Source organism: Caloenas nicobarica, chromosome 3, assembly GCF_036013445.1.
Source record: "Caloenas nicobarica isolate bCalNic1 chromosome 3, bCalNic1.hap1, whole genome shotgun sequence".
Taxonomy (NCBI): Eukaryota; Metazoa; Chordata; class Aves; order Columbiformes; family Columbidae; genus Caloenas; species Caloenas nicobarica.
In genome coordinates, this window is record NC_088247.1 from 82,037,044 (window position 1) to 82,055,750 (window position 18,707).

The 18,707-nt window shown below is 39.6% G+C and overlaps 1 protein-coding gene across 7 annotated transcripts in view; it reads right to left on the minus strand.

The window, feature by feature from the left end:
• Positions 1-18,707, minus strand: part of RGS7 (regulator of G protein signaling 7) — a 246,637-nt gene that overhangs the window by 76,989 nt on the left and 150,941 nt on the right. For 5 of the 7 annotated variants that reach the window (XM_065630609.1, XM_065630605.1, XM_065630606.1 and 2 more), the window contains one exon: positions 13,118-13,224. The exons of the other annotated variants lie outside the window; for them this stretch is intronic. In XM_065630609.1, the coding sequence (XP_065486681.1) occupies positions 13,118-13,224 (107 nt within the window). The remainder of the gene's footprint in view (positions 1-13,117; positions 13,225-18,707) is intronic. 7 annotated transcript variants of the gene reach the window in all.

Consider the following 18,707-nt stretch of genomic DNA (forward strand, 5'->3'; position numbering starts at 1 on the left):
AGTGGCAACTCCTATGAGGGGGGCGCCCCGCTTTCTCCTTCTAAGCGGCCCTTGCAGGAGCCTTCCACTGAATCCTTTACCGACGAACACTTCAAATTTGCAATAAGCAAAGTAAAGACCGGTAATTTCATTAATGAGCGGTAGTCTCATTAGTGAAGGATGTCCCGTAAACTTTGTGCACGAAGACCCGAGTGAAGACGCAGGAAGCGTGAGTATAGGCCGGTTATCCACTCGGTTGGGGCTGGGATTCCTGAGATACAGAGGCTGAGACGTCCAATTGCGGACGAAGCGAGTGCGGACCCTCCAGTAGTGCAGTTCTCGTAGCCCGCGAGGGAGCGAGTCACGAACGAGGGGAGCGTTTGTGTGTGTGTGTGAGGGTATCTCAGAAGATGGGACAGAAGAAGAGCAGGCCTTCTGTTTCCATAAAAGGGGAACCACAGGGAAAGCTGCCCTCAATTCCCCCGGATAGTCCATTAGGATTAATGATTAAGTACTGGGAAGACTACCCTTCTAGACAGGGTAAGAACAGAAAGAAAGTGATATATTATTGTATGGAAGTTTGGGGTGGTAAAGAGATTTGCAGAGATCATCTTTATTGGCCAGTTTTTGGGTCATTTGAAGACTGGGTTTTTTGTCAGGCCCTGAGCATTTATGTTAATTCAAAAGAACCATTCAGTCAGGAAGAAAGCGAATATGCACTACTATGGATAAGATCAGAAATTAGGACTAACTTCTATCCGTTAAAAGAAAAGGGGGGTGAAGTGTATGACCGCCAAAAAAAAAAAAAAAAAAGAAAAAAGGGCGGCAAGTGGAGATTCCAATAACACCTCCACCTTATGTGCCACCACCACCACCTCCCGTACCAGTTCCCGACATACCCCCTTCAGCACCGATCCCAGAAAGTTCAGGAGATAATCAACCCACAGGACCAATCACCCGTAGTAAAGTAAAACAATCACAAAGCCAGCTTTACCCGCTGCGAGAAATCGCGATGGGAGGACCACAGGCTGGAATGGGATACATGGCAGTTCCCCTTAATTCCGGAGATGTCAGGGACTTTAAAAAAGAAATGGGAAGCTTGTTAGAAGATCCATTAGGGATAGCAGAGCGAGTTGACCAATTCTTGGGGTCCAATATCTATACGTGGGATGAACTCAGTCAATAATAGGAATACTATTTACTGCAGAAGAGAGGGGGATGATTCGAAGGGCCGGTATGCAAATTTGGGACGCACAGCACCAGCAAGGTCCTGCAGCCGATATAAAATGGCCGCTGCAAAGACCTGATTGGAACAATCAAGATCCAATACATAGGGGTCATATGGAGGATTTGCGAACTATAGTGGTCCAAGGTATTAAAGAGTCCGTTCCAAGAGGTCAAAATATTGGTAAAGTGTTTAGCGAATACCAAAAGAAAGAAGAAACACCCACGGAGTGGTTAGAGAGGCTCAGGAAAAACTTACAATTGTATTCAGGAGTAGATCCTAGTACCCCCGTGGGGGAAGCGCTATTAAAAACACAATTTGTAGCTAAGTCTTGGACAGATATTAGAAAGAAGCTAGAAAAATTGGAAGATTGGCAAAATCGGGGTTTAGATGAGCTACTGAGAGAAGCTCAGAAAGCGTACGTTAGAAGGGAGGATGAGAGAGAGCGAAGAACCACACGAATGATGGTTGCGGCAGTTAGAGAGGGTACAGCTCAGCAGGGGTGGAAACCTGCAAGATGGGGAGCACCCCCGAGGAAAGAGTTTAATCCAAAAACAGGAGATCCTAGTGATGGGGTTATAGTAAAACGAGGTGAACCAGTAGAATGTTTCTATTGTGGGAGGAAGGGGCATATAAAGTGAAATTGCAGAAAAAAGAAAGTGGATGAGAGAATGTTCAAAGCAGAATAGGGGTGTCAGGGGCTCTTCTTGCTGGGGACCCAAAAAAGGAACAGAGCCCTTGATAAAATTTAAAGTGGGACCCCAGCAACAAAAAATTGAATTTCTCATGGATTCTGGAACAGAATGTTCCACTATACAAACTCTATCTGCAAGATGTAAAATATCTTCCAATACTATGCAAGTAATTGGGGCAAAAGGGGAGCCATTTCGGGTCCCTGTTATAAAAGACGTAATCATTGAAGCAGACGCTAAGATGGGAGTGGGAGATTTGCTTTTAGTTCCTGAGGCCGAATATAATCTTTTGGGGAGAGATTTAATAATTGAATTAGGCATCAATTTAGAAGTAATAGGAAGAGAAATTCGAATAAAACTATGCCCTCTCAGAGTAGAGGATGAGGATAAAATCAGTCCTGAAGTGTGGTATACAGAAGATTCCGTTGGGAAATTAGACATAGCACCCTTTAAGGTAAAAATCTCTAGTCCAGATGTACCTATTCGTGTAAAGCAATATCCAATATCTGAGGAAGGTCGAAGGGGACTAAAACCAGAAATAGAAAGATTATTAGAAAAAGGTTTACTTGAATCACGTATGTCTCCCTTTAATACCCCCATTTTACCTGTAAGGAAAAAAGATGGGAAATGGAGGTTAGTACATGATCTAAGAGAGATAAATAAGAGGACAGTTAGCCGATTCCCTGTGGTGGCAAACCCACATACTCTTCTAAGTCGATTAGGTCCAAATGATCAGTGGTATAGTGTCATAGATTTAAAAGATGCTTTTTGGGCTTGCCCGCTTGATAAAGCAAGCTGGGACTATTTTGCCTTTGAGTGGGAAGATCCAGATACACATAGAAAACAACAATTACGATGGACTGTCCTACCCTAGGGGTTTATGGAATCACCTAACTTGTTTGGACAAGCTTTAGAACAAACCCTACAAGAATACGAACATAGCTCAGAAGTGACATTAATACAATATGTAGATGATCTCTTATTGGCAGGACAAAAATTGTTTGTGGACGGTTCTTCTCGAATTATTGAGGGAAAGCGAAAGTCAGGATATGCTATAATAAATGGAAAAACTAACAAAGTTGTAGAATCAGGACCATTGAGTCCCGGATAGTCAGCACAAGCCTGTGAGCTGTATGCCGTCTTAAGAGCCTTACAACTGATAGGCCAAGGTAGTGGAACTATATATACTGATTCAAAATATGCATTTGGAGTAGTACATACGTTTGGTAAAATCTGGGAAGAACGAAGATTAATAAATTCTCAAGGAAAAAGCTTAATATATCAAAAATTAATTACACGAATTTTACAAGAAGTACGGAAGCCTAAAGCGATAGCAGTAGTCCATATAAAAGGGCATCAAAAAGGTTTAAACCCTACTATTAGGGGTAATAATCTTGCAGATGAAGAGGCAAAAAGAGCAGCTCTGTTAGTAACAACGGAAGGTGATAAAGGGTTATCTTGGGAGTTATTAGATCCAAAGAAGTTAAGAAAAGATTGCCCAAATTGTGGAAAAGGCACGGAGTTAGAAGATGATTTTCCTTGTTACGAATGTTGAAAGGAACATAATGTGGATGCTATACCCTGTAGCTGCCTTAGAGGAACTAAAAAGAAAAGATGTCCTAGCCACGGATATGCAAGCCTGTACATATTCAGTAACATAGAAAAGGAGAAATTAATAAAATTGGGGGCAAAACAACAGGGTGAGCAATGGAAACTAGAAGATGGAAGAGAAATAATGCCAAAAGTAACTGCAGCCAATATAATGAACAAGCTGCACAGTATTACACATTGGGGAACACAGTCATTAGTTGATCAATTTGCTACAAAATACGTTTGTATAGGGGCATATAATATAGCTAAAACTATTGTTGAAGGGTGTCTAATATGTCAGAAAGTGAATAAACAGCAGTTAAGAACACGGATTCCTGGCGGTAGAGAGCTAGCACACCGTCCCTTTTCAAGAATACAAATTGATTTTACAGAGCTACCAAAAATCGGACGATATCGTTATTTGTTAGTATTAATAGATCATCTTACACATTCTGTAGAAGCTTTTCCAACAACCCGAGCTACCGCCCGCGTAGTAGCAGAAATATTATTAGAAGAAATAATTCCCCGTTATGGAATAATAGAAACTATGGATTCCGATAGGGGCCCACATTTTGCATCTAAAATAATCACAGAAGTTTCCCAAGCCTTAGGTACTAATTGGCAATATCATACTCCATGGCATCCTCAGAGTTCAGGTAGAGTTGAACGGATGAACGGAGAGATAAAAAAACAATTAACTAAATTAATGATAGAGACAAAAATGTCGTAGTTAAAATGTCTACCCCTAGCATTATTAAACATAAGAACTCAGCCAAGGACAGATCTTGGAATTTCACCTTTTGAAATGTTGTATGGAATGCCATTTGATTTAGAAATGCCTCACGATCACCCAAAAATAAGTGATCTTAAGATGCAAAATTATTTAGTACAGTTATTAAAACAGAGAAAATATCTCTGGGAGAAAGGACTAGTGACACAACGCCCGCCCTTAGATATGAAAATACATAATCTAGAGCCAGGAGATAAAGTGCTTATAAAAACATGGAAGGAAACATCACTAACCCCTCGATGGGAGGGACCTTATGTTGTATTACTACAGAAACGGCTATCAGGACTGCCGAAAGGGGATGGACACACGCCAGCCGAGTTAAAGGCCCGGTCAAGACTGGTGCATGGACCGCGGAACCTACAGAAGATCCCTTAAAAATTAAATTATGAAGGCAGTAGATGGACTTATCAAATTGTATCGTGCAAGTATAAAATAACAATAATCAGCCTGTTATCTGTGCATATCCCCCTTTTGCGAAGACTTTAGGGTCAAATGCATAAATACAAATTATAATTGTTATCCTTTTGTATGTTTCAAATGTATACTGTGCCATGAAGATTGACAGTTGCATTGTGCAGGAGGTATTTCCCCTAGAGGAAAATGTAATTGATGTTATGATAAGGAACAAAACATCACAGACCAAATACTAAAACTTGAAGTACGCATGCTGCAGAACCACTATAAGGGGAGTACCGTATCACTCTCCGATAATCAAAAACCATAACTGGGAAGCATATAAACAGAGGTATAAAAAGTAAAAACACTCAGGGTCTCTTGAAGACTATTCTTGCTGTCAAGAAGATGGTTTACCCCGTGGCTCGAAGCAACCGAGTCGACGGGCGAGGCAGAAGAATAAAAAGCAGTAGAGACAAAAACCTGAGTGGGATTACACCAAAGTGCTGGCCGAGCTACCACAATGTTAAGCAGCAAGCCCAAAAATTGACAGAAATAAAAAAAGGAATAAGGGAAAGCCGAAAACAATGCAACCCAATCTGGTACACTTCTTTAATGTTACTATTGTTGCTAGGTTATGGAGAAACTGCACATAGACCATATAGATGGAGCTTAATAAGGTTTGAAGATCAGCAAATTATAGCCCAAGAAACTGTAGTAGGGAACCCCAGCTTTAAGGCAACACTGTGCCAACTGGTACTTGTAAACCCATGTTTAGACTACACAGATTTTTACTTTTGCCCTAGTTCTAACCTGGGAAAAGGATACTGTAACCATCCTAGCTCGTACTACTGCGCTTATTGGGGATGTGAAACGATAGCGTCAGGGTGGTCCCCAGGGGGAGGAAAAGATAAGTTTCTATCTGTAGAAAGGGGACCCTATAAATGTGTTCCTCCTAAAAAGGATTGGAGCGGCAGATATAGTCCTGCGACACTTGGAAATTGCCAATATATATATTAATGTATCTAATCCTACAGATCCCGCCTGGTTATTAGGAAAAATGTGGGGAATAAGATACCGGCAACCTGGGAAAGATAGGGGAGGTCTTATCTTTATAAAGAAAGAAATAGCAGAACAAACTCCTCAAGCAATAGGCCCCGATGTAGTAATTACAGGGGATTTGAAAGCAAGAGAAACATCTGAGACCCTCAATATAACCGAAAGTCAAATAATTGCCAATAACTCTAATATAGATGCATTTACTCAGGTAGATGAAGTCAATTCCAACTCTTTATGGACTTTGTTAGATATGAGTTACCGGGTAATTAATAAAACATCCCCGAATCTAACAACAGAATGTTGGTTATGCTTTAATGCCAAACCACCATATTTTGAAGCTATCGGAATTGTTAACAGACCACAATTTGCCAATGGGTTAAACCCTGAGGCCTGTAAATGGGAAAACAACACTCAAAGGATATCGCTGCAACAAGTACGAGGGCAGGGAAGATGTGTAGGTTGAATATCCCCTGAAAAACGGCATTTGTGCGTAAATAATGAGACTCTTAGATCTAAGAAACTTAGAGGATGGGTGATACCAGTTAACAATGCCAAATGGATATGTTCAAAAACAGGACTTACCTCCTGTGTGTCTATGAAGTATCTAGAGATTGCAAAAGAATTTTGTATACAAGTAGTAATAATTCCCGAAATCACGTACCATCCAAAGGAATATGGATATCAATTAGATACTATCCTTTCGCATCGACTAATAAAAAGAGAACCCATAACTGCCTTGACTTTAGGAGCCATAATAGCTCTCAGCACAGCAGGTGCGGGAGTCGGAATTGCTTCTTTAGTAAGACAAAATCAGGAATTTACTGCATTGAGACTAGCTGTTGATGAAGACCTTTTAAAGATAGAACAATCCATTACCGCCTTAGAGAAATCGGTTAGATCATTGTCAGAAGTGGTATTGCAAAATTGACGAGGATTAGACTTATTATTCCTTAAAGAAGGGGGCCTTTGTGCAGCCTTAAAAGAAGACTGTTGTGTATATGCAGATCATACAGGCTTAGTAAGAGACACCATGAGTAAATTGCGAGAAAATATAGAAAAACAAAAGAATATGAATCTCATCAAAGTTGGTATGAAGCCTGGTTCAAACAATCACCTTGGCTCACAACTCTTCTTTCTACCATAGCAGGACCATTGATTCTTTTGACATTAGTTTTAACGTTTGGGCCGTGTATTTTTAATAAAGTAATAGCTGTTGTTAAGAGTAGGTTAGAGGCGGCACATTTATTACTGATTAAAGCCAAATGTGAACAATTGACGGGTCGAGATGATACTGAGTTACTTGTTCTGAGTAGCCAAGAATTACAACGCTTTAATGAACAAAATAAGTAAAAAAAGAAAAGGGGGAAGTTGTGATAAAATACAAGGAATTTGTTCATTGAAGTCCCTTTGTTGAAATGTTTTGTTATTTGTTTGTACTTAATGAGCAGTATGGAAAGTTGTTTTTAAAACCAAGGGTGGTGGGTTGTCCGGCTGGAGAGGCGTGTCAAGGTTATTGCAAAGTCACAACGAGGACCACCTAGCAACAGAAGACACATGCGCAGGAAGGACGACCCAAGTATATAAAAACTGAAAGAACTCGCCACGTGTTGCGCACCACTGTTAAGGAGGGCCGCCCAGCGCTGTCTTTGCTTATTGCAGCCTGCTTCTATTTGGCAATAAAACTTTAATTGTTTAAGTTAATTAGAGTCGAAATTTATTACAGTATCTAGTATCTAACTGGCAAGAGTTATCAAAAGTATTGAATTATCTGCATGATGCTTAAAGGGGTGGAAGTTACCTGAAGGACAAGTTATGCACAGAAAAAAAATATTCATTAAAGTAACCTTTGAAACATGGGCCGTTATTTAAAAAAAAAATTAAAAAATCACATAAGGCAGAGGAGCCTCAGAAAACTACAGTAAGGGGAGGATCTACCTTTTTCAGAAAGGAGAAAAAATGACATTTTCTGTATTCTCATCTTTCTAGATCTAGTGTCTAGATTGAAAATTTGTAATACATTATCCTTAAAAGGTAAAGGTTACTAAACTTCAAATTTTTCAAAAGCGCATTAGGTTGCTGACAGTGTAAAGCCCCTACTAGATGAGAAATAAACAGTAGAAGCTATGTATTTTGACCAAGACAAAGTCCTACATTACTTTTTTGCCAGCGAGTAAAGAATTATGGTGTCACCACAAGTTATGTGCCCAAAAGCAGCTACAGCTGCTGATAGAGTTGTATTCAAAGTGTAGATAACTATTATTCACTTTCAAAGCAGGAAAGGGCCTTGGTGGGTGCAGAGGCAAAAATACTAGATACTGAAAATGAAATGTGATTTAAAAATAACTTTCTGATTAATGGACTTCTGCAATGATGTGATTTTATGAAAAAAAATACATTAACAATAAACTTGTGTAGTTAAAATGACTGACATTTTTCCAAATATGTATTCCACATTTTCTTGCCTAATTGTCTGGTCCTAACAGTCACAAAGTTCTGGTCTTAATCTAACTCACCACATGTCCTGCACACTGGATAAACCGAAATACCCCTTGATAAATTGTAGTAATAAAAGTAAATCTCAAGCAATGTCACTCCTGGCTGAGAAAAGACCCAGGGAGAAACCTCGTCGCAAGGCTTCCGTGATAGTACGATTCAGTTTTTGGAATGATACATTAAGATTTTGGGGAAACACGTATCAAGGGCCCCTGTTCAGGCTGGCCCTCGAGTGCACTGGACAGCCCCTTGCCTGTTTCAATTCTTCAGGGACATCTCTGAGTGTGTCCCCACCATCCCTGGCTGCAGTCCTCAGCCCCAGCACCTCATGGGTGCCTGCCTGCCCAGAGATTTATTGTCCCAACCTCTGCAATCAGGCAAGTTAACATCAAGCTTGCACAAGATCTCAGACAGAAATCCCTGGAACCTTTGACTCCAAACCCCTCATTTTCCTACAAATGTAGTCCGAAGTTTACTTTGCCCCTTAGATTTTACAGACCTCAAACAGTTTAATCACATAACACGTGATTATAACGTATGTGCTGGGTTTACATCTCTCCACTTGTGTTTCCAAAGTCTCCACACAATTTAACAGTCCAGATATTTAATAATCCCTTAGAAGAATTTGCTAGAGAGGTTATGGATGAAGACTGGGGGAAGAAGATTTGCTTGTTCAACACAGAAAGATTAGGAAGTAAGAATTCCAGTAAGAAGATCCCTGGTCTTGGGGAATGAGGTCAGGAATGAGAATAGGAGGTGTGTGCAAAGAAGGTTGCCTGCTCTCTTCTGATCTATCAAAAAAGTCCCACAGCAATGCAAGGAGGCTTTGCCCATGTAAATGACCTTCTCTATACCTGGACTATGCAAAAAAAGTTTGGTTTAACTATTTCTCACAACTCACATATCCCAAGTACACTGGAGAAGAAGTATAACATCCCTTGCAATATCACATATTCCTATAGCAAAAACATTATACAATCTATCTGCCTTGTTTCATGATCTAGAAACCCTACAGAAGTGAAGATTTTCCTCAGGAGAGTTAAGGACATGGTATAACTCGTATTACCTCAACATTCCCATTTTCAAAGAGAAGATTATGAAATATCAAGGGTTTTTTGTGAAATGTAGAAAACCTGAAGGAATTATCATACTTAAGAATTTCACTTTTCCTCAGAAGTAAATGTGAAGCTGTTCATCATGAACAAGTATTAAACAGGGAACATTTGTCATTCTGCCATGACATCCCACTTATAGCCGGAAGGAAGGTGGGTGGTAGAACAGTTTGGGGAAAGTCAAGTACTGTTTATCAGCCCAGGCAGAAATAATGCTGCCAGTTTTTATCAGTACACTTTTAAGGCACTCTGTTTAATTGTATCTGTAATTTGAATAAGCAGCCAGTACAAGTCAGCAGCCAGAAAAATAAAGCTTACCTAGCACTGCACATGCGAGCATAGAGCAATTTAAGCATTCAGAACAAAACAGGCTGTTAAAAGGATCTTTATGCCACTGACTGGAAACTGGTTTTCCACACACAAATGCATACTGTTTCTCTCACATTATAGACAAATATCATTAGGTAAACTTAACCACAGAAATCCATAATCCTCTTGTTAATAAAGCCATATCAAACAAAATCCTGCAATATAGCACATATTCCACACTAAACAAATTGGCCGCAGTGGCTGCTATGCATCATGAGCAATCCTGTGATAAAACAAATAGATCTGCTTTGGCGGTACCATAAAATGAATCAATAATAATTTCTGAGCTAATGAAACAGTCACTTGTAAAAATTAGTGTTGCCCATCAGCTTTTATAAAACATGATTAATTCCTATGCATTAAACTGTATTACTGAGGAGGGAAACCATTAAGCATCTTTCATCTACCCCTTGTTGATAGTAACAAGAAAAGAATTGTTGTTTCTGAAGCTGCTCCACTCCATGAAATCTTTTAAAATCTAAATACTGGGATGGGGGAGGAATATTTGAATTACTCATAAACCTTCCTTTGCTTATTACTGCTATTCTTCTCACAGGCACCAGGGAGTCTTTATAAACAGCAGAAATCAAGTCTTTGCTAAATAATAGTTACACACAATCTCAAATGCCTTGCATGATGGATGTCAGAATTCGTGGGCATCTAGTTTTACATTCACTGCAGTTGACTCAAATGATCTCTCGGTAAAGGAAAAGGGTAAGATTGCTGATCTAGCACTGTCGAGCCCATAAAGGAAGGATGCCAGGAAGTAGTGGTCCGTGGTTAGCTCAGAACTATTAAAAAAGAGGTTGAGGAAGCTGGAAACAATAAAGATTTTGACTCCTCTTTTCTAGCCTGGAAAGGGGATGAGCACAGAAAGCGGCACAGTGGGGTGGTGGAAAGTGTGTGAGTAGGGATTTGAAATAGAAAAAGGGGCACTGATAGGGCAGTCAGAAAGACACATGGATTTGCAATTATTATTTGCTCTTTGAAAACTAAACAGATACTGTATATGCTGAGACTGAGCTGAAGAGATAATGAGTCCTTGTACCTGCAGTCCCCAAAGAAAATCTGCCAAATGCTGAGTAAGATAACATGCTTCTTTTTTATTTCTAAAATCTGGCTTCCAATAAAATCCTTCCCTCAAGGCATGGGATGATCCAGTGAGGCTGTGGACAGTGGCTGGAGAGCTATGATGTTCAGCCACAGCCTCAGTATTCACAATGGCCAAATGCCAGTCCAGGACTGAGCTGAGAGGTAACATCCTGAGCAGGGCTGACTCAGAGAGATGCAGGAACAAGGTAATTTCACCTCAGACACAAGAATCCACAACACTTCACACTCTACACTATTTTATATCAAAATATTCCAAGATCCTTACAATGATTGCTATATATAATATTTTTATCTCAAATTCAGGCATGAGAAAACAAGGCCAGAGAGGTTAAATGTGTTTGTCAAGAAAGTGTTCCCCCTGGTAGAACAGGAGAAGACATCCCAGGTGCAATCTTCTTCTTGCCAAAATCCATGAGGTTTGCTGCTATCTTCACCAGACTCAGGCTTTCACAAGAAACTGTTCTCATTTTCACATTTTTTCTCACCTATTTATGCCTTCCATCTTAAAAGTTGAAAAACAACAGTGGAACCTAAACTTCATCTCTGAAAATTAATTTACATTAAATCACAAATTAATCTTGTAAAAAAATGGGAGTGTGATTATCCCTAGCCTCAAGTATCTAGGAGTTTGTTTAAAGACAAAAGATACTAGGAAACTTTATTTTTCACTATGAACATTGTGACACTTGGTAGGCGTGTGCAACTTGTAGATTCTTTCCCTGGGAGACTATTATATACGCTTAGTAGCTGAGAGGTTGAGTTGGGCATTCCTGACCAGGACAGACATATTATCACACATGCAGACATGGATGACAGGTCTCAGTGTCTGCAGATGTCTGGCACCAGGAAGATCTGCTTTCCAAGGTGCGCCTTGCTTTTCTTATTTGGGCCCCTTATACCTATTTGCTCTCAGCTAGAGGAGGGTAGTTAGCAGGTATTCAGCTCCTTCTTTGACCCCGGGCTTAAATTACCAGGAGAAGGCAATGCAGCTGTTCAGGATGGTTCAGAAAGTATTGCTACCCCTGAATTTTCTCCTTTGCCTTGCTGAGACTAATAAGAAATTTCCTCTCTCTGAGTAAGGCAATTAATATTTAGATCCATCCCCTTTGAATTAAATTGTTATCACAGAAACTAACCTAATTACATCTAAGTAGCTCAAAGAATGATCTGGCATGATTTTTTTTACTTTTAAGGCCACATTACTTAAAAAGCAGATAAAACTACAATTTTCCTGCCCTCCTGTTGGCAAGAGTAATAACTATAAGAGTATAATTTTGCCTGTTAAAGGGCATTTGCACAAATTAAGCACGATCTCCACTGCTTTCAGTTACTTCTATACAACAGAAGGTTGTTTAAAACAAACTGGAAGTAATTTTACTGTCAGGAGGGAACACGTTACCCTTTGGAAAATGAAGAATGAAGAGCACGGAGAACATTATTGTAGCTAGCCTGTGTTTTTTGTAGGTCATGTCTTTGTATTGCAGACAGGGATTTCTCTGCAGGGATGGCTTCTGAACTTTTCAGTGCTGGCAGGTGCACAGCTTTCTCTTTCTGTTAAAATATCTAGAAATTCATGAAACTTGTCCAATACTCAGTGGGTCCTATTTCCAAAGCACCTGAACAACTATTCTAGTGCAAAATTCACACATTTACAGCAAAACTTTCCTTCTCATTGGGTATGTTGTCTTAATCTTTAATTTATCAGCTTCAGTAACAGATTTTGTATTAGCCTTATTTTTGTGGGGAATGTGGAACTGTAATGACATCAGTTTTGCTGGTACAACTCCAGTTAACAGTATGACACCACTATGAATTTTTTCTAATGCTATACATTAACAGCTAAAATTGCATTGTTTTAACATTGTTAGGATAGGAAAAGCAATGCAAAAAGTACCACAGAGCAGCAACCAACCAAAATACTGCAGATACATACTAGGCAACACTTAAATGAAAGAAAATATATCCCCCTTTCCAAATTAAGACTATGTTAGGAATAAGAGTCGATAAGATAATTTCATTTCCTTTACTATACTTCCAAAAAACTAGATTAATTTATTTCATGAGAGATACAGCATTATTGCATTTTTTCCAGGATTCAAAACAGCCACTATCATCTTAGCACTTTAGTGACTTAATTTCTAAATAAAATCCTTCTACCACTTTTTAGTTTAAGAGGAATTGCCACTATTTAATAGGTTACGTAAGAAATAAAGTATGGTTAAAATTTGGTATGAACCTTTATGTAAGGCCTTTAATATAAGCCTCCATTTGCACAAGTCAAGAACACGCTGAAATCCCTTACCTGGAATCGATAAAAGGTGCCATCATCCTTTAGTGTTAGAACATGGTCTGAGATTGGAAAGAAATAGCCATGTGCTGCCATCAGTGTTCCCAAATGTAGAGCTTCCACTGAAGAAAAGAAGAAAGATAAATTTAAAAATTGATTAACTTATTTTCAGCAGTTTAGTTTTCCTGTTCAGATTCACCCTATCTCCTGCAGATAAACACTTGATTCTTAGTCAAGGTGCTACTATAATAAAAGTGCTGTCTTTTTCTATGTAATATAACAATGTAACAAAAAAAACCCCTTTACTCTCCTTAATGAACAGGTATTATATGTCCCATTTGTAGCTGCAGTTCCACTACTTATAGCTACTGCAATATTCACTTATTTTGAAGTTGGAAACAGCTATCGTTTTTACCCTGATGGTGCAGCCTGATTTTCCTCTTCATAGCAGCGTCAGTTTACATGATGTTAAAATAGCTGATTCCAATTCCATTATATCCTCCTCACTTACTTTATCAGAACCACGGTAAAGGATAGAGATTTCCTTCAAAGTTCCTCATAACCCAGAAAATATCAAAGGATATCAGGATATCAGCTACAGGATATCAGCTGAACTGAGGAAGTGTGGACTAGATGATCAGGTAGCGAGGCAGGCTGTGAACTGGCCGAAGGAAAGAAGCCAGAGAGTCATGATCAATGGTGTGGAGTCTGGTTGGAGGCCTGTATCTAGTGGAGTGCCTCAAGTGTCAGTACTGGGGCCAGTACTATTCAATATATTCATCAATGACTTGGATGAGGGAATTGAGTGTACTATCAGCAAGTTTGCTGATGACACCAAGCTGGGAGGAGTGGCTGACACGCCAGAAGGCTGTGCTGCCATCCAGCGAGATCTGGACAGGCTGGAGAGTTGGGCGGGGAAAAATTTAATGAAATATAACAAAGGAAAGTGTAGAGTCTTGCATCTGGGCAGGAACAACCCCAGGTTGCAGTATAAGTTGGGGAACGACCTATTAGAGAGCTGTGTAGGGGAAAGGGACCTGGAGGTTCTGGTGGACAGCAGGATGACCATGAGCCAGCACTGTGCCCTTGTGACCAAGAAGGCCAATGGCATCCTGGGGTGTATTAGAAGCGGGGTGGTTAGTAGGTAGAGAGAGGTTCTCCTTCCCCTCTCCTCTGCCCTGGTGAGACCGCATCTGGAATATTGTGTCCAGTTCTGGGCCCCTCAGTTCAAGAAGGACAGGGAACTGCTGGAGAGAGTCCAGTGCAGGGCAACAAAGATGATGAAGGGAATGGAGCATCTCCCTTATGAGGAAAGGCTGAGGGAGCTGGGTCTCTTTAGCTTGGAGGAGACTGAGGGGTGACCTCGTTAGTGTTTATAAATGTGTAAAGGGTGAGTGTCACAAGGATGGAGCCAGGTTCTTCTCAGGTAAAACCAATAATAAGACAAGGGGCAATGGGTACAAACTGGAACACAAGAGGTTCCACTTAAATATGAGAGGAAACTTCTTCACAGTGAGGGTGACAGAACACTGGAACAGGCTGCTCAGGGAGGTTGTGGAGTCTCCTTCTCTGGAGACATTCAAAACCCACCTGGACACATTCCTGTGTAGCTTCATCTAGGTGTTCCTGCTCCAGTGAAGGGATTGGATTAGATGATCTTTCAGAGGTCCCTTCTAATCGCTAACATTCTGTGATTCCATGATCACAGAATACTTGAGGTTGGAAGGAACCTCTGGAGGTTACCTGATTCAACCTCCCTGCTCAAGCAGGGACAACTAGAGCAGGTTGCCCAGGACTATGTCCAAATGGCTTTTGAATATCTCCAAGAAGGGAGGCTCCACAACATCCCTGGGCAACCTGTGCAGTGCTTGGTCACCTTCACAGTAAAAAAATGTTTCCTGATGTTCAGAGAGAACATCTTCTGTTTCTGGTTGTACCCATTGACTCTGGTCCTGTCACTGGGCACCACTGAAAAGAGTTTGACTCCATCTTCTTTACACTCTCCCAGCAGCTATTTACACACATTGATGAGCTTTCCTTGAGCTTCCTCTTCTCCAGACACATTCTTTTCATTTTAGTTCACTTTGTCTACCTTTTAATTCTCTTAAGCTTTTCTTTATTCACACTGCATTTTATTGCCAATTCCAAAAACTTTATTTTTGCAGGTGTTATGTGTCTTTGTGGAATGAGAGAAAAACAAAGGAAGAAATGTGCTGACATTTTTTAGAGAAAGGATTTCTTAGATAAGGGTGACAGGGCTTGCCAGGGAACTCTGACACAGATGAGAACACATTCTCTTTAGATTTAGCAGAAACTAAATATACTTCAGATTTGCTTCATGTTCTTTCTGGAATCTGAATTGTAATATTTTTCAAGAGCACAAGGAGTCACATTATTTTCCTTTACCCAGAAATCTTTAGACCACTTCTGGACTGCTATGTCCAGTTGGGAATAGTACGTCCACTCCAATACGAGAAAGACATGAACAAATTTGGGTGGGTCCAGTGAAGAGTCACCAGGATGGCTGGGGCTGGACAATGTGCCCTGTAAGGAGAGGGTGGGAGACCTGGGCTTTCTCAGACTGAGAAAGAGAAGGTTTTGGGGGTGCCTAAAAGGAGATTACCAAATGAGGGACCCAAGATCTTTACAGAGTTGCATGACCATTAAAAAAAAAAAAAGAGAGATAGAGACAATGGTAACAAAACAAACCAGGGATGGAGTAAGAGCTCATATTCCTCTCACTGACCAGAGTCATATACACAAGTATATAGTCACTACTAGTTCTCTATGCAAAAAGTGGAAACAGCAACCTGGCTTTCTCCAGAAGCCAATTAAGGTTATTTAAGATCCAAATCATTCCCAGTAGGAGCCTATATCTCTTCTTCAGTTATGTGTGGAGACTAAGGTGGTTTTACTCTCACTTCAGGAAACCTCATTCAGCTAGGATGAGTCTACACTAACTCAACATTAAGGTATCTCTCTGTTCCTTTAGACATTAAGAGTTAATAGGGACATACAAACTAGTCACATGTGTAATTTTCATTTTTTTATGGCTATCAACCCCAAACTTATTCGAGCATTGAATAAACATAAATGCACAACTACACCTTTTTATAATATCAACCTAAGATCCATGGTAGCTCACATTTAGTAATGTGAGGAGTATCTGCTTTATTAAAAGAAAAATAAAAGGAAAAAAAAACACCCACAGTATAAGAATAATGACATTTACTTGGAAGTCTAGAATCTTCTCCATTGGTATCATCTGACAATGGGGCAACCACATACCTAAGGCATTATCAATAGCCTTTGCACAGAGATTAACCAATTTATAAATCAAATACAGCTCAAACATGCAAACAAGTGAATGATGTCCACAAAGTTGTAACCCTGCCTTCCACCAGACTGGCAGGGGGCTAACGCTGCTGCTCTCTGCACAGCAGCAACAGAACTTCCTCCCAGAAAGAAAACTCAGCTTTTAGGAGGTTTCTAATCTCCAAACAAGAAATTGTCCAGTGTATTACAGACACAGCAAAGGCAACACCTTGATATACATCTCAATTTGCTAAAATAAGACTGAAAAATAAAGACTGTAAGAAACCATGAAGAAGAGCAGTAGGATTTAGGAAACAAAACCATGAGCTTGAAAAAGAAAATGTAGCCCACAGCAGACCATGCCTAAATGTCTAGAAGTTCAATTTGGACAGCTTTTCCATCTCCCAGGTATTCCTGCCTGTTAAGTTGGGGGATTTTCACTTAAAGAAGCATGTTTCATCTGGAAGAATGGCAGATGGAGATTAGGAACATCAAAAACTTTTATGAAGTGCATTAGTTAAGAAGAAAACAGCAGCCTGAAAAAACACTTTTAAATATAAAGGTTTCCAGGTAGAAAGAGTAATATTTATATGTATTCAGAATAAAAATTCAAAAAATTGAAGGAATATAGACTAAAAGCAAGAAAATACCTTTTTTTTAGATGGCAAGAGTACAGAGATACACAGAGAAACGTGATATCTCCATAACTATTATTTCCCAGTCTTCTGCCACTGTGTGTAAGAATATGCAATGTAAACTACATTCTCAGTTACACTGAGATAGCCTCACTGTGGAGGCATAATTCAAACCACAGTCAGCTGCTATACAGTGAATAACTGCAGCCAGAGACACCATGCAAAAAATCTGAGGGAGAGAAAGCACATAGAGGTGTAACTGGTAAAACAGAGTAGCCTTCTGCTTTCTCTGTCCTTGATTGTTTGTTTTGGAGACATCAATCATCTGATCCGAGGTTCCAGGTACATCCACTTCCAGGTTCCACTGCTACTTCCTAGCAGTGACATTGCTGAAAAGTGCAATGGCATATTCAAGAAACAAATTTACCCAAACCACTGCTTTAATTTCTCATAACTAAAAAAAGGAGAGTGTTGCAAGTTATAACATCTAATGGAAAAGAAACACTTCAGGTGAAAGACAGAAATACATCTTTATGAGCTTGTTATGTTTCAACGAGATATTAAACATTTTATATAAGTTCAAAATGTTACTGTGGGTGTAGTTTTGATTCTTAATGCGTATGCTATTGCTGGTCAAAAAGCTTAAAATTCCATGGTTCATTCTGCTGTTGAACTTTATTTAGCTGAGTGGGTGAAGTGAACAACACATGTACATAGACTGATCAGCAATCATTTTTGTGAGAAGTAATATTGCCCAGCCATCTGCTGTGCCATTACAAGGAGAGTGGTCTTGATGGATTAAATGCTAGTCACTTTTAATGTACTTTGGTTTATAAGAGAGTCAGATATTTTCAATACCTTTGGACAATGCTAACCTAATGAAATCTAAATAATGAAAAATATACTCTGGTTGTTGAGGTTTCATTTTATTTTCTTTTTAAACATAGTGCAGTTTTCTCCTTACTATAGTAACTGTTGAACGGATTGATGATAGTTCATCCATCTTAAGTTGCAGGGTATGATAATATCAGTGGAACAAGTTGTTTCTTATGATAACATCCAGAGGAGGGGACTAAAGAGGACGGATATTCCTTGTTTTAATTTGGAATAAACATGTTTCTGTGCTTTGAAACCCCTGAAAGGATGTGATTTCAGTTATTAGTGTGGATTCCACTTTTCCTTATGCATCTCAGGGCTTCAGGTGATGTGGTCTTTATGTTTACTTTGAAGTCCATAAAACATAAATTATAGTTGCAGTCTCAAAACATCTGAAGTGGCTTGCAGTAATCTCTGAGGGACAAAGGAAAGGAAAACAGGGTGTTTCCCAATTCTGTTCCACTTTAAACCAGCATTTTTTCCAAGTCTATTTTATGTTTTGTGCAGTTCAGTCCTGGAGAAGATTTCCTCCAAGGAACACAGTCTAGGGCATTTTGTGTCCTTAAAATTGCTGTATAGTGTTAAGTGACAACTTGCAAGTTTTTCATATATTTTTCATATATTTTTGATACAAAAATGTCAAGCAAATGAAAACCTCTCTTTCCATCGAACAATAAAGTGTTTGTTATTCTGGGTTATTTGTCTAATCTAAAATCCATCAGAGTACTGAAGTGCTTTGCTAAGCCACATGGCTGCCTGGAAAAAGAATTAATGAGTCA